At 50.1% G+C, this 16,394-nt stretch overlaps 1 protein-coding gene across 4 annotated transcripts; it reads right to left on the bottom strand.

The window, feature by feature from the left end:
- Nucleotides 1-24: 24 nt before the first annotated feature.
- Nucleotides 25-14,573, bottom strand: TFIP11 (tuftelin interacting protein 11). 4 transcript variants are annotated; one of them, XM_032311249.1, is made up of 13 exons: nt 14,468-14,573; nt 12,513-12,730; nt 10,500-10,653; nt 10,014-10,170; nt 8,450-8,577; nt 6,622-6,774; nt 4,527-5,054; nt 4,293-4,399; nt 3,494-3,662; nt 2,927-3,170; nt 2,309-2,451; nt 1,653-1,818; nt 25-447 (listed from the first exon to the last, which is right to left on the bottom strand). In XM_032311249.1, the coding sequence occupies exons 2-13, from the start codon at nt 12,719-12,721 to the stop codon at nt 92-94; spliced, it is 2,514 nt and encodes an 837-aa protein (XP_032167140.1). In that variant the 5' UTR covers nt 12,722-12,730; nt 14,468-14,573; the 3' UTR covers nt 25-91. The 4 variants fall into 4 exon arrangements, with proteins under 4 accessions (XP_032167140.1, XP_032167138.1, XP_032167142.1 ...); XM_032311247.1 differs by having other exon boundaries at nt 12,513-12,732; nt 14,416-14,506; XM_032311251.1 differs by lacking the exon at nt 14,468-14,573 and adding an exon at nt 13,845-14,409.
- Nucleotides 14,574-16,394: the final 1,821 nt, after the last annotated feature.

The following is a 16,394-nucleotide window of genomic DNA, read 5'->3' as shown; positions in this document are numbered from 1 at the left end:
TGGATGGAGAGTAACTATTTCAGAGGCGGTTTAAAATCCCGTTTACTCATGACCATGTCTCCTCTCGGGTGCAAGGTCCAGCCTTCCCCCTCTACTTGGCCATGTCGATCAGGCTCTGCAGGGAGGTGGGCACCCAGGTCTTCTCACCCTGGACAAACACCACTCCCCGGTCGATGTAGATGACGATGCGGCCAAAGGTGTAGAGCTGCTTCCCTTCGTGTCGCTTCCCGATGACTGGCATGAAAACAATGTTGTGCTCCTCGGCCTTGGTCTCAATGAGGTCCTTAAAGTTCATGGGCACAGAGCTGGCAGCCACACCGATGCCCCGCTGGGCCATGTTCTCAGCCTCCCGTCGCTCCTGCATGGCCTCGTACTGGAAGTCCTTCCTCCGCTCCGTGTGCGTGAGGTAGGCTATATTCTCCCGCGCCCCGGGCTGCATGTAGGCACCTGGGAGAGCCAGAGGGGAGAGGGGTGAGGAGTGGGGTTCCAATCTCACAGGCAGCTGGGCCTTAGAGACACAAAGCACTAAGGCAGATGGCAAGCACCTTCAGCAAGTTTAGACAACAACCTGCAAGCATACAAAAATTGGTCTGAAGGTTTCTGGCTAATGTGTAGCAACCAGAGAGATGATTAACATGAATTCCTGCACAAGACTGATCCTTCTAGGGCTGGAAACTTTGACAACACATGGCCTAGCCTAGTTCTGTTTTTAGCTTCTCCATAGAGGCTCCAGCCCTGGAAGAATTTAGAATGCATTTGGGGAACTCAAATAGATGTTGAAGGACAGTACAGGGCCACAATGTCCAGTGCTAAGGGAAATGGATGGGACCAGCTCTAGGAGGTGGCCCGAAGCCAGGGTGGCCGAGGGAAAGTTTCTGGAGAGTATGAAAAGGATCGGGATGACCCACTGAGGGGCCCAGATGAGAGTGATCTGAGAAGTCTATCTGCCTCATTCAGCAGAGTATATGTTCTGTGAACATTCTCTTCATGTAACAGGCTCAAAGGACTAAAGATTCAGAAAACAGAAATTACAGTCCCACCGGCCATTGTAGCTGTGTGACCTTGAACAAGCTCTTGGCCTTGTGGAGCTTGTCTGTGAAGCAGGGTTGGCCTGGTACCACGGGGGCCTTTGTGTTGGGATAAGAGCACAGTGACTCACCTGGTCAGAAGCTGGGATAGGTACGAAGGGGACAGTCACCTGCCTACTTCTGAGACAACAAAGATACCACCTGCAAAGTGCTGTACAGACCAGGGCTCACTTCACCCCTCTAGGTTTTTAAGAACCTCTAGAAGTAGGCATTATGACTGTTCCACAAGTAAATAAAATAGGCCAGGTGAGGAGAGGCAACTTCTAGGTGTCAGGCTATTCCACTCAAAGAGCACACTGAGCTCTTCACAGGCATGCCAGCAAACCCGGAAGGTGGCCCTAGAGGCAGGCTCCCCCCCAGTATGAATTTGGCTGCAGTGAGACTCAGGTCAGGGCCCTGTGCCCCTCCCAGGGCTGGCAGAGATGGGCAAGGGGTCTGGTGGGGAAGAGTCCATGTTGGAGCAGACAGCCCACAGGCACCCGAAAACTCTTGCTTCTGTGTCATTTATGTGTTCAGAAACACGGTGCTTGGAACCAGGAGCCCTAAAGCGGAATCCTCACTCACCAACATTGGAGGACACTGCCCTATTCATGATGTCCAATGCTTCATTAAATTTGTCCTTGACAGATGGGTGTGCCAGCACTTGGTCTGAGAACATGGACTTCCAACCCAGGTACCACTTGGTGATCTCCTCATAATTTGGGCTGTTACTGAGCCAAGAGCACAGCACCTGCCAAAAAGAAACAAATCGGACATCTGCATCCACGATGGTGGCACATGGGAGCAAAGCTTCCTGTTTGTTTTGATCGTGGTCCTACAAGGAGATGTGTGGAGTTTACAGGGGCTAAACAGAAGCTTTCAGAGTATGACTCCCAAGAATTTGGAGTCCGTTTGCCAGCTAAGCTCCCTTGAATGTAAACTCACCAAACCTCAGCCCCTAAATGACAGGGCTGTGATGGTCCCCCACAAAGGTGTGGTGTGAGGAGTGGAGAGAACCACATGAAATGCTTCGCATCTGGCTCATGGCATATGTTCAGTAAGTGGTGGCTGCTGGGATTACTGCTTATTTTTGTCCTGTGTGATAGCTTTTGACAGTTACCCAGGGATCAAGCCGCTGCAGTCTGACCTGGGCAGGAAATTAAGTGTAATCCTCCCTACCTCCATTCCACTCCCCTGCCCCCCCGGAAGCTGCCCCAAAACCACAGCAGAGCAGGCTATACCTGAAGCCACTTGGGGAAGAAGTGCTTCTCGAGCAGCCCTACCAGGCTAGACACAGAGATCATGCCTTCCCAGTCGATGACCCAGTAAAACGCATCCATGTGCTGCTGGTGGGGGTTAATGACCAATTCCCCAAGACACATCCCTGCAAAAGCAACCCAGGCTTTAAGGCAGAGTCCCAGAAGCACAGAGCAAAATCCTTATCAGAAAACACTGGCCTAAATTTGCTTTTATCCATCAGTTTTAAGTCCCTGACATGCCAGTTCTTGAAAACCTTTTTCGTCTCTAACCCAGAAACAATAAATACATATTTAAAATCAAATGCCTCAGAAATCTCAGAACACCGATGCCTAGCATGTTATGAGAAGCCCAAACTAGACCAATCCAGAAGCAGGAGGCCTGCGGAGCCTCAAGGCTGCTGCTGTCTTCAGGATCCCAGGTACGTTTATATGCCACCTCTGTGCACAAAATGGCACTTCCTGTGGTGAGCGGTACCGCATCCTCGGCTTTCTCCTTGAGCTCCAAGCCCCTGTTTTAAGAAGCATGGATCCCTTACCGCTGACCACAGAAACCAGGGCACCAAAGCTGCTGGACCTAATGCCCCTTCCCCATATACTCACCCAGCTTGGGCACGATGTTCTTGACCATGAACGCTTCCCAGGAGCCTGGGGTGAAGACGTCTTTCCAGGGCTGGAGGATGAGCTTGGCAGAGGAGTCGCTGGGGTGCCACTTCTGCAAGGCGCTGGATAGCTTGCTGCGGATGGGGGAGTAAAGGGGCTCCAGGCGCGCTTGCATGAGGGGCAGCCACGGGTGGACCCAGGAGTGGATGGGCACAGTGTCTGTCAGCGGGTTCCAGTTTTCCACCTACAGAAGGTGTGGGACAAAACAGCAGTTCCAGCTGCACCATGCAGCCCACATGCCTCTGCACAACCAAACCACTATCACTAGGGCAATTGCATGGAAGCTCTGAAATGGCACAAATTCTGCTTGCATCAGACCAACAGAAAATGAATTCCCTATTTAAACAGAGGAATCTGTAGGGGGTAACGTGCCAACAAAAGGGCTGGAGTTACCCACAGGACAATCACCGTGTCAGCAGATTCTGTTCATTCCAGGCCTTCTGATGGCACTGAGGGAGTGAAGGGCCCCTGGTTACGCCAGCGGTCCCCCATGACTTGGGGCTCTACCTCTTTCTGCAGCTTGGGGAAGATGAGCTGGTCCAGGATGTTATCTAAGATCCACACGGGAATAATGTGCACCCAGCTGTCCAAAAAGTCCACCATCGGGTCACAGTTCCTTGGTTGCCACTGGGTGACAATACTTCGAACAAAAGGCATCCAGACTTCCCATATCAGCCTGCGGGAGAAAGGCAGCGGGCAGACTAACTGCACAGACAGGTTTCAAAGCAGACTAAGTACATCACCACCAACTCTCCAGAATAAGAAAGGAAAAGGCACAGAAACGAGCACAGTAAACCACCGGGCCAGTCCCCATCCTGGCCAGACCTGCACCAGCCTCAGTCCCCCTCACCCAGCCACCACCTGCTCATCCACAGGGTCTGGGCCACCCTGCCAGTACCTGGCTGCCTGGCAGGGCTGCTATGGGGTTACAAGGGTCCCCTCTCCAGGGATGGCCTGCCTTCCCGCTGGAGCTGTGTGCACAGCTGGATGACTCACCTCATGGGTCACAGCTCAAATGTCACCTCCTCTTGGATACCTCTGCTTCCAACTATTCCCACCACCCCAAACGGGCGTGTCCTTTCTGTTCATCATCCCTGGCCTTGTCTGTCTGCTGCTTTATCCTCCATTGGCTTTTCACACTCCCTGCAGGCTGAGGCTGTCTACCTCAACCCCATGGCAAGCCCGGCGCCCGGCCTGTGCATGACGCGCACAGGCGCAGGGTGGATGAATGCACAAGAAACCCCTGGAGCAGGGCCACTCTCTGCCCTTCCCAGTGGCCTCTTCCTCCCGGTTCCCACGTGAATACCTGTGAAAGGCGTCTGCCGAGAGGTCCTGCCCACCATGGGATAAGAGCTGGTCATTCTCCAGGAGACTCTTCCACTTGGAGATGACTTCGGTGCCGTACGTGCAGTCCTGGAGAGAGACGCAGCCGTGAAGCAGCCACCCTGCCCTGTGTGGCCTCTCTAGGCCCAGGCCCCTGCCAGCCCCCCAACCCCCACCGCGGGCAGGAGCAGAGAGGCAAATCTTGCCAGCCACTCACCTTCAGCGGGTCCCACTCCTTGAAGTACTCCTTCATGAGTGGGTAGACAATGGCCACGGCCAGGTCCACGCGGTCAGACATCCTGTACTCCTCGTAGTATTTGTCTTGCAGGGTCTCAAAGACACGGGCGCACTCGTCTAGGGTGAGGGGGTCGCTGCAGCCGGGCTGCAGACGCCGCTCGCACTCCTCCACCATCTCGAGGACCTTGCTGAGGTTGGCAATGACCCGCTCCTCGTGCTCTAGGACCTCCGACATCTTCTCCAGCTCATGTGACAGGTTGACCACCATGTCCCGCTCGTACTGCAGCTGCCGGTCGCTCTGGATGATCTCCTGCTCTGTGAGGTCGATGAGCAGCTGCAGGTTGTGCTCCAGCTCAGGCAGTGCGAAGCCCGGGGTCTTGGCCTCTTTGCCAGGCTGTGGAGGCTGCTGGGACTGCAGCGGCAGCCCGTCATCAGGGACGTTGTGCTTGTGGCTAATCTGGCTGTAGCTGTAGTAGACCTTTTGCTCCCGGCCGGTCATGTCGATGACCTGGGAGGCAGCGGCGGGGTAGGGGATAAGGGAGGGGGGTCAGCACATGCCATCCCTGCCCCGTGAGAGCACACCTCGGGAGGGCAGGATGCAGGTGTGCACGAGCCCTGCTATGGCAGAGCCAGGGGGTGGGGGATCCCTGCAGAAGGGTCAAGAGAGGGGTCAAGAGATGGGACCAAGGGTCAAGAGATGAGCACTTCCAGACATGTCCCTCAGGAGCACACTACTCAGCTGAGAAGAAAATCTAGGTCTATGGCAAGGGAGAGGCTGCACTGACTGAAGCTGGAAATGAAACAGCTAATGTGGTAAAACAGTCACGCTATGGTATAAGAAAAATGCGTTATTTAGGCAAAGAGACCTAGAAGGACATGCATCGAGGTGTTAAAACTGGTCATCCATTGGAAGGAAGGAAAATAACATTTTTGCTACTGTGTTTTCTAATTGCCTAAATGGTACCACATGCTGCTCTGTGGTAAGAAGTTGTTTTTTGATTTAGAAACAAAATGAAACATGAGAAAACAATGACTGGACAAGGCAACTTAGAAAAGGAGCATTTCAAGAAAACAGGAAAAGTGGACTATAAAGCGTACTGAGACACAGCCATCCATCAGCCCTGGAAGTAAAAGTGTCAGCCAAGAACCATGTGCATTAGAATCAGGTGGAAAAAAATAAACACAGAACTTCCCAGGCCCTGTCTGTACATACCGACTGCAAATCTCTGGCTAGGAGCTGTGTAGCTGCGAGGCTTCCCAGTCCTCCCTGCCGGGAATCTGATGCACAACACCCCGACAGCTGAGAACACCTCTCTCTTTCTCTCTCTCACACTCATACATACACACACACTGTCCTACACCCGACTACAACAGACAACTGTCACCCTTATTCTCTGGCTACCTAGGGGAGTGACAGAAAACCCAGGACTATGTGCATGTAACAGCAGCTGAAAATTGAATCAATTTTTAAAACGGAAAATACTGGTATGCCCCAAGGACGCTCTCTGGCACTTTTAGTCACAGCCTGAGTTAGTGCACCCTTTCAAGTATTCAAGAGCCTTAAAAAGCTTCCTATTTTTAACCTGGTGATTCAACTTCTAAGAATCTATCCTTAGTAAATGTCTGAAATACAGCCAAAGCTTTATATACAGGATAGCTCCAAACCAAACCAGAAAACAGCTAAAGGTCCAGTCACACAGGTAGGACCAAATAATCTAGTACTTCATTCTCTGGAACTACACACTCACTAAAAAACCATCTTCACACTGCATTTATAATCATGGAAATGTTATTAAGCTCATGGCCTGTCGCTTCAGGAGGAAGGGGTCACTGTCTGTCTCCCGTATCATGAGTGCACCATCAGGAGTGCCCCGCCCTTGGAATGCAGAAGCTCTCCCTGGGCATGGGAGTGCAGGGAATGGGAGCACACCACTGCCCAGTGAGGAAAAAAAAGAAAAGTGTGGACAGAAGATCCAACATGACCTGAGAGAATGTTCAGTGACTGACCTGACGTGTGTGTGGGATACTTGTGTCTCCCAGGGCCCATCCTGGACCAGAACCAAGGGCTCCCTTACCTTAACCTGAGAAAGCTCCTTCTGGGGAGCAGCGAGCTTCTTACTAATCCTGCCCTTGGCCTTCAACTCTTCCACTGTCTTGTAGGAGTATTTGGGCTTCTTCTTGCTTCCGCTGGGGTCTTTCCTCCATTGGCTCAGCTCCTTCTGAAACTCCTAAAGCAGAGGGAGGTGGTCAAACAACAAAGGCCGCTTTTTACAGCAGGTGAGGCTGCAGAGACCACTCACAGATGGGCCTTCCTTCCTCGGCTGTGTTATTCTGTGCCAGTACTAAGGAAGGGTGGTTAGAGATTTGCTAGGTGTGCTCTTAGATTTACACAAGGTTCTGTGCTAAGCAGTGTGTGTGCATGATACTAAACCATCTCCTGAGACTCCCCAACACCCAGCTTCTCTTACAAATGAGAGGGTTCAGAAAGCAGGTACCCCAACTAGAAAGAGGAACACCCAGACAAAGGCCCCATTTACAGCGCATCTACTGTGGGCTGGCACTACATTAGTTTTAAATTCACCTTGTGTAAAACTTAGAGAACAATATAAAGGATTTTTTTTTAAGTATACAAATCCTTGCTTTTTTTTTTTTTTAAGATTTTATTTTTTTATTTGACAGAGAAAGACAGCAAGAGAAAGAACAAGCATTAGGAGTAGCAGAGGGAGAAGCAGGCTTCCCAATGAACAGGGAGCCTAATGCAGGACTTAATCCCAGGACCCTGGGACAACGACCCAGGAAGCTGAAGGCAGATGCTTAACAACTGAGCCACCCGGGCACCCCCAAAACCTTGGTTCTAATTTAAAATGAAGGTAGATAAGCAGGATCCTGAGTCTTAAGGCGAAGATAACTTTTGAAAAGACAAAATTTTTCTGTAGGAAGATCTGCAGTAGAGAAGACAACTTGGTCTGAGGGCAGTGGAGTCCAGCCCACAGAAGTGGGTTTTATGCTTGTCATTCTGTTTTCCTCACACTGGTTTAAGACTCTTACTTTTTTCCCTAAAAACAATCTAGACTTCCACTTCAGGAAAATCCAAAGATCAAGCACTACTGAGCCTACATTTACAGCAACAGTTGCCTAGAGCTGAAGAGAAGCCACCCCTTTAGACAGCCAGGCCCTCGCCTGTCCAGCTCAGGCCCCGCCACTCCTCCCTGCCTCACACCTGGCTCACCTACTCGTGTCTGCCATGGGCCTGGGGCACCTGCCGCCCAGAAGCCCCCACTTGGAGCAGTCACCCCCATTCAATCACACATTAGCAGAAGGAGAGGCTCGGTGACAAGAACAGTGACCACATGCATCTGCAGACTCCTGCTTTCCCCTGTAAATGCAAAGGGGCAAGTCCTCTCGGTCAGGAGAGCCGGCCCCACTGTTGCCGGAGCAGAGTGACACCCAGCTTCCGGCGGGCTCCGTGCCACGTGAGACAAAAGCTCCCGCCATAGCCGTCTCCGCGGCCTCTCTGCCATTAGGCTCGGAGTTTTGTGCTCAGCCTCCTCTGACTGGCCCCACACCTGTTGTCTTCTGCCATGCGTCCGCAGATGGTGTCCTTGCCCAGGAGAGCTTCCCTGACCACCCTATATAAGTAGGTCACCCCCACCCCCAATTACTTCCTACACTGGCACGTCTCAGCGCACCCTGCTCTCATTAACCACACTGCAGCTGCTTCCTGGCTCTGGGCTCTAAACCACTCCTCGCGGTATAGCCCGCTGCCAGCACAGAGCCCGACACAGAGATGCGAGGTGTGCCAAAGACACCCGAAGGCTGATGGGACGAATGAACGAATGCACAAACCAACCACGGTCAGAAATGGCAGGCACCACCCGCCCGTGACTCCCAACTTCTGGTTACCTCTTCTGCTTCTTCTTCGGAATCAACCACAGGGAAGTCTTGCAGGGACTGAGTGGTCCGCTCTGAGCCATAAGCTCCCACAGCACCTTTTCCCTTTCTCTGCTTGGCTTCGATGGGGTTAATGATACCTGACAAATTTCAGGAAAAGATAAACAACTTCAGATCACAGGAATTCCTGTATTTGGACAAGCCACTCAGTGGACCCGCCCTTCCTTAGTCCTGGCACAGAATAACACAGCCGAGGAAGGCAGGCCTGTCTCTGCCCCTGGAAGAAGTTCAGGTTCCATGGGATTTGGAATTGCTAAGCATGTATGGGGCTCACAACAGGCTGCTGACATTAGGTTATTTATGCCCTAAATACAGATTTTTCATTTCCACTTAGATTGTTTTGTTTGTTTTGGTATACTGGGAGAAAAGAGAACTGTTCATATGTAACTGGGAACTCTGGAATGTCAGATTCTATACTTTGGAGGAGGGCTCTGGTGAGATGAGTGAATCAGTCAGAGTTTATTGACTGCATGAAGGGAAGTGATGTGAGACCCCCTCCTTTTCACTCGGTAGCTCAGGTCTCCCAGACTTCAGCTGCTCTGCAGCACCTGGAAGCCTTGGAAATAACTGTCTTCTAAGCATTTAGAGACAGGACTACGGTGTTTCAGTGAGGACTGCCCACCTGCCCATCCACCTAGTTCTGGAGCAATCTCGATTTAGGAAAGTCCCTCATTCTCTTTCCAGGTCACCATCTCCAGCTCCACAGAGGTTCTCGGACTTTTGCTACACCTAATGTGTTCAACGCATACCCTGGGTGGAATTTGCATTATGGGCACTACTACTGTTTGCAGCCACTTGGTGACGATTCATGGGAAGCAAGTCAAGGAGAGAGCAAGGTTCCATGGGAAGAAAACAAGTGCTCAGTCTGTGTGGCTTCGGTATCAAGGAGCCAGGGTTGTGTGAGCAAAAATATGTGGACGAGGCCTGGAGACAGGAGACCGGGCTGAGCATGGATGGGAGACTCCAATGCGGATTTGCTCAGCCAGGTTTCTGAGCTCTAGGACTGAAAAAGCCACACATGGTGTTTCACTGCTATTCCTGAAAAACAAATAACTTGAGCAGGGATGGCCAGCTCCTGTGTCTCCAGGGCCGAGGACTTGTGCTGGGAAGTGTGCCGGGACAGAAGACAACAGGGAGTGGTGGAGCACTGTCCTTGGCAGCTAAGACCCACTCCTACCAGGCAAAATCAGAAATCTTAAGTAAAATTATCTTATTTATAAATACTGGCAACAAACTCATTTGTTAACAAACACTGGACAGGTCCAAAAGAAGCCTATCAGTTTGAGCCCTGTCTGAGCGTTTTTCTATAAAGCCTAAGCCTCTTTCTCCTGCAGAACAAGTGTTTTATTAGAGTGTGATAACGCAGACAGCTGAGGAGCACAGCTGTCTGGTGCGGGCGGAACAAGCTGCAGAGTTCAAGTACTCTGAAGAGAGAAAAAGCAAGGCAACCCCAGATCACTCCCCTTTCTTCTGCCTCGCCGCCCTCCTGCCGAACTGCCAGGCGCTGATGCCCTACCTTGTGCATTCTTCCCGAGGCCCCTGCCAGGGACATAGCCCATTTTCTGAAGAAGCTTCTGTCCAATGCCTTTTGTGTGTCTTTCCCAGCTGCCAAAATCCATGAAAGACTTGGTTCCTCCTGCAAAGCCTTTCTGGCTGGGTTTAAAATTGCCACCCTGGGCAGAAAAAAAACCCCAAAGTTTAGTTGATGGAAAAAGAAAAAGAAGAAAAAACCTAAAAAAGCAAGCTTGGATGACGGGGAAAGGGTCTGGCAGTCAGAGCATCGTGAAAAGCGTCATATGAACCAAAAACAGATCTGTACCATTTGTTAGGAAAGCAGAGACTGCACTACCCACTTCCCACCTCAGAGGAACCCACCACCACGAGGAGAAACCCACCCAACCGGCCTCTGCTGAGCACCCCACCACCACCGGTAGGAGGGGCTTGGGCTGCATAACCTCCCAAGGCAATTATGAAAGTCGCAAGCCTAAGATGAAGATGCTACCGTCTTTAACTTCTTGGGTCCAAAATCCTTAGGAAAATCATCCTGCTTAACAGGCTTCTCTTCATCTTCCGAATCTTCCAGCTCAGCCTCCTCTGCTGCCCCTTTCTTGAGGCCTGCACTGATGAAGTTGACTGGCGCGGAGTAGTCACGGGCCCTGTGGGTAAACACACGGCCCCCAGGGCCCTCATGCAAACTCTGCTGGCCTGAGAACCCCTTAGAGGGGACCTCCAGGGATCCATTTTAAAAGAGCAACACATTCACTTATACCAAAAGGGCCCCAGATCTAGTTTCCTATAATCATTGAACATTGTTGCCTCATGTGTTCAAGTCAACCATACAGCTGAAGAGTTACCCTGTCAGTGCAGCGTTGCTTAAAAACGCAAAACATCATCCTGAACAGTGTATTGATTATGTCTCAAAGAAAGTGAAAGGGAAAAATGCAAAATATGATATGGTAATGCAACTTTCCTTTTACGTGTTTCAAAATTAACTTACTTTAAAAAGCATGTGTTCTGGACCCTATTTCATGTATAAAAACCAGGCAAGAAAGAAATTCTGATAAATAAAAATCATTAAACACAATAAAAGAAACTGTGTGAGTTGAAAGTATATTAACAATTATAATGGCCAAATTCTTAGAAAAATTTCAAGTCCATTACCTTTATTAGTATATGAAAACTAAAGTAAAATACCTAAAAAATTAACTCCGTGAAGTGGAGAGTAGTGATGCTAACCACAACCATCCCAAGAACAGTACTTAAAATGTCATAAACCTTGGTTCCCTTTATACAATGACCAACTTGTCTTTAAACACCCCACAGCAGTAACAGAACTGAGGACTCTTTCCTAAAAGATGCAATGTTACTTAGGGATTAAGAGCCCAAACTCAGGAGTCAGGCCCAGATTCTCCTAGCCTGGCTGTGTGCCTTTTGCCTCAGTTTCTTAATCTGTAAAATGTGATTATAATAATGGTACTTTTCTCACAAGGTAAAGGACACCAAGCACGTAAAGCGCACAGAACAAGTAAGGGGCCAGCAAACATTGGCTGTTTATTAGCTTAGGGTTCCGTAATTCTTGACCTCTGATCCTTTTATCATCCATTTGTAGGTTTCTTTGCCAGATGAGAAGGGGTTAAGCCAATCTCCATACTCTTTCTCCCCAACCTCCTTCGTGAAAAAGGCATAGTCTCCATGGGCTCGAGCCTATAGGCCACAGATGGGACTAGGAGACAAACCCAAACTCCCTACATGCTCCAGTCAAGCGAGCTGTGGCCAGTGCACACACGACTCACACTGAGGAGGAAGACTACCCGCCCGAATCCTCATCTCCCTGCCACCACCCCTGCAGGGACCCTGTCTCTGTCTCACAGAGCTCCCTCTTCCACTGGAGCTCCAAGCCAACTCTGCACATCAAAAAGTCTTCTCCAGACGTAACTGCTACTCACATCATCCACCCTCTACGACAGCCCAGGGGCCTCTTCTTAAACCATGCTCCCTCTCCCTTTCCACTACAGCCTGCCGAACCTTCTGTCTTCTTATGGACACCTGCTACCTCCCCTTAAGAGCCTCTGCAGACACATGCCTCTCCAACCCCCTTGTTACCTTCTGCTGCCATATAAGCTCAAGGGCAGCTTCTCTAAAGAAATCTTCCCTTGCCTCCCAGAACAGGTCCAACTCTCTTCCTTAGGTCCTAAGTCAATTACAGACGTCCACTGGGGGAACGATCGATGAATGCCTGTCTCCATGCTCTAGCGTCTGGGCTCCCAGAAGCCAAGGAATGGGAGTATAAGACCTAATACATATAACTGTTCATTAAACACCAAAAGATAGTTAAATCAGCAGAAGAGCAGCACTCCAGCCAAACAGGAAGCTGGGCCCCCTAGCTAATGTTGTAGCTGTGGGACTCAGTTAGGCTAGGAGAACAGTGTATTTAGTGGGGTATCTGCCCAAACCCCTCTCCATCTTCCCCACCTTCCCTAAAGCAAGAGGGAAGCAGCTTCATGCTGGCCAGTACCGTTTGCCTCCAAAGCTCGGCCTCTCTTCATCTGAGTCTCTCTCTGCCCACACTCCATAGGTAGCCTCCTCCTTGGTCTGCCAGTGGCGCTGCCGGTTGGGGTTAAATTCATTCTGGAGATCCCAGTCGGTGATCTCAAAATTCTCCCGCTCATCATCATCATCATCCACATGGCCTTCCCCATCCCGGTACAGGTGGGACAGTGACATGGCCAGTCACTAAAGAAAGGAATAAAAAAGGCATGCACAGTCGGTGGTAAGTCCGGGAGGAGCAGCAGTAGGTCCCCGCTCCTTGCTCCCTTCGAAACTCCTCCAAACTAAAGTCCGTTAAAATCAGTTACAGTTCAATAAAGCAGATATTAAAAACATATTTTAGAAAACAAACACTATTTAAACAGGTGGGACAAACGACCAGTCCCAACAACAGGTGACTCCTAAGCATCTATTTCTCTGTCCTGGTCAATGTCTTAAAACTTCACACACATTCACATGTATGTAAATCACATAAAAATAACTAAAAATAACTAAGCACGTTATTCTATTTATTATTGCCTCAGAAAGAGGGTGGGCAACTTCCTGGATCCCAGATTTTGTTGTCTGTATTTTATCTGGACCCTCGGCAGTCCCAGGAGTGACTGTTTTTAGAATATGCCTTCTGAAATATATTACTTGATGAGACCCTAAGATTTAAAGTTTTCCTTGCAAAACATGAACCCCTCCTGAAGGCAGCAGTAATTATAACACTACTTTAACAGACATCCACGTATTGCCATGGAGTATTCAGCTCCTGGTAGCTGGGTAATGAGATTCAGCTGTCTCTTTCTTAAGCAGATTAACTAGATCATTACCCTCTGAGAATGTTTATGAGCCAACCTAATTGAGATGCTGTTTAAAAAACACGTAGTTCAGGGGCACCTGGGTGGTTCAGTGGGTTAAGCGTCTGCCTTCGGTTTGGGTCATGATCGCAGGGCCCTGGGATGGAGCCCGGCAACAGGCTGCTCAGCAGGGAGTCTGCTTCTTCTTCTCCCTCTGCTCCTTCCTCCCCCAACTTGTGTTCTCTCTCTCACAAATAAAATCTTTTTTAATTAAGTAAAAAACACTTAGGACAAAAATGCTCAAGGAACAGTAGCTGTGACTGTAGCCCCAGAATTAAATTCATCATCATTACTATTACTGGATTAGGGAAGGAACAAAGTACTGCTAAAATCACAACCTGGGTTCAAATCCCAGCTCTACGTGACTCAGTGAGTGTTTAAGTATTACACACGAAGTGCCAAGCATGGTGCACTACGCGACAATACTTTCAATATGTGAGGGCGACTGTGATTCTTACCTACCAGTTGCTTGCTGCAAGCAGCCTTCAGGGACAAGGAGTTCACTACCTCCGATCGGTTCTGTCACAAAGTTCTCCCTGCTTATTCCACTCACTGGCACAGTGGTTGGGTGCAGCTGGTCCCAACCTCACCCAACAGTGGAAAGGACGGAAATTTTCTCAGAGGAGGTCCGGAGTCAATAATCCCGCTGCCTCTTTGGACACCGTATAACCGAAGGGCTGCTAGGAGTTACAGAGCCTTTGGCACACAGCAGTACGCACGTCGTGGGCCAGAGCAGTACGAAGTATTTGCCAGACTCTTCGGGCTGAGAAGCTAACGTAAGCATCAAGTCACCTCTAGAACGGGGGTAGTGCTAGCGTTCTCACGGTTCAGATAAGAAAAACGAGGCTCAGGGAAGTCGGACAATTTGCCCTAGCGTAGAACCTACGCTACGCCAGCAGAGCGCGAAAGCATGGGGGGCTGGAAGGCAGGCTTCGCGGAGGGGCTTGGTGGGTCCCTCGCACTCACTCCCACTGCCGCGGACCCACGCACACACCCCGTCTCTTCCTGCAACCCGGCCGCACTCACCTCCCCCCGGTCGCGCAGACCCAACACAGCTACTGGCTCAGGGAAAGTAACTTACCGCTCCAGGGGCCGGAACCCGGATATGTCTAGGATGGCGCGCCGGAAATGACGTATAGGTAGCGGAAACGGCGCGCTGGTTGCCACAGCAACAACGGAAGGCTCAAGCGCCTTCGGCTCTAGAGGGGCGGGACGGAGATGCGAGAAAGGAGGTGGGATTTTCAGGGCGTCGAACGGGTGGAAGTATATTTCCTGGCCTGACCGACCTCCCTACTGCGCCCTCTAGGTGTGGACGATGCCGAGCCACGTTAACAGGCGTGGTCTATTTTGCCAGCCTGAGATTCAAAAGCTGTAAAATGGGGATATAGGACTAGCTCACTGGGTCGTCGTGAGGAATAGCGTGAGGCTGTAGTGGGGCCGGGACCTGGCCTGCCAGCGGGAATAATGAAAGTCAAGACGGCCCCTGTATCTTTGGGGTCCTTTAGTATAAGCACCGTCGTGGGCACAGAGCAGTTGCCTTCTCTGGAGCTTGATAGAGTGAGTGCAGGAACGAACGGGCAAGCTCTAGAGGTCCCAGGTATTCCCTCCAGGAAATCTTTCCCTTCTCTTCTTTTCCAACCAGTTGGTTAATACATTCATTCATCTTCTGATCTAATAGATGTGTAGGGAGTGCCTGCTGTGTGCTAGGCTCAAGGGACACAATGAAGGAAGCAGGTACCTGCCCTCCAGGAAATCCCTGGCTGCCTTGGGACTCTGTAAGCACAGGGGCTATGCCGTTCCCATGTCAGCTCTGCCACTTATAGCTGTGGGCCTCAGGCAAGCCACTGCATCTCTGGAAGCCTCGGTTTCCTCTTTTGCAAAATGGTTGAGGATCCAGTGAGATAAAATATGTAAGCTGTTCCAACTGTACCTGCCACACCGCAGGTGCTTAGGAAGTGTTAGCTGTCAATGTTCGCTTATGTTCTTTCTCATTCTCCTCCATGTGATGGAAAGATTCAAGAGGCGATTGTTAGAATTCCCCTGGACTTCTAGTCAAAGATATGGATCTAACTTCCTATCATTATTAACAAATCAAGAACCTACCTACAGGAAGCCAATTAATAGCCATCTTCATGAGACAGGCACTGTGACTTCATGGTCTCTGTATCCCCACTGACATGCAGTGTCACCGTGCCTGACACACCGTATGTACTCAGGAAAGAAATTAGAAGGTGAGGTTTCATGCAAGACATGGCTGAGGGGAGAGAGTTTAGCAGACTAAGAGCTCCACCAGGGAGCAGAGTGAAGACAAACAAGGAGACAAGATAAACCCTTTTGAGTCTGGGCCTGGAAATGTATATGTTTCTGTTTATAGGTCAAAACCAAAGATAGGAGGAGGCTTGGCTTTTCTGTAGTTCTCTCCCTAGCTTTACAGCCGATGTGGCGGAGCTGCGGTTATTCTCATCACCAGGGACTGAAGTTCGTGGACTTGTTTCACCAAATGGCCCCGCAGTGTGGCTTCTGGAGAGGGGGGCCTTGTGGACTGCAGTGGGGTCACTAACAGTACAGGCTCTGATCACATGATCAGAGTGCACATGCCCAACAACAGGACAGTGGTCATCACATAACAGACGTCATAGGATGTCCTGAGATCCTAGCATCACTCCTGTGATGTTCCTGTCAAAGAATCAGGAATCATGAAGATATCTAAGACAAATCCAAATAAAGAGATACTCTAACAAACTGGCCTGTGATCTTCAAAGGTGCCCAAGTCATGAAAATCAAAGACAGACCCTGGAAGTGCTCCAGACGGAAGGAGTCTAAGGACACATGACAGCTAAATGCAACACATGATTCTGAACTAGACCTTTTTGCTATAAAGGAAGTTATGGGGATGACTGGCAAAATTTAAATGTGGTCTGAGGTTTCCATGGTAGTGATGTGTCAATGTTAATCTTCTGATTCTGCTGGGTGTCCTGTGGTTACATTGGAAAATATTTTCGTTTGCT

The sequence above is a fragment of the Mustela erminea genome, chromosome 13, assembly GCF_009829155.1.
Source record: "Mustela erminea isolate mMusErm1 chromosome 13, mMusErm1.Pri, whole genome shotgun sequence".
Lineage (NCBI taxonomy): Eukaryota > Metazoa > Chordata > Mammalia > Carnivora > Mustelidae > Mustela > Mustela erminea.
The sequence above is the reverse complement of the archived record's forward strand: the minus strand, read 5'-3'. Positions and strand labels throughout refer to the sequence as shown.

Coding starts and splice junctions, on each gene's coding strand:
- TFIP11 (XM_032311249.1), bottom strand. CDS start 12,721: ATGTCACTGTCCCACCTGTACCGGGATGGGGAAGGCCATGTGGATGAT. Junction 10,171..10,499: donor GACCCAAGAAGTTAAAGACG/GTAGCATCTTCA, acceptor TTTTCTGCCCAG/GGTGGCAATTTTAAACCCAG. Junction 6,775..8,449: donor CCGAAGAAGAAGCAGAAGAG/GTAACCAGAAGT, acceptor CCTCTGCTTTAG/GAGTTTCAGAAGGAGCTGAG.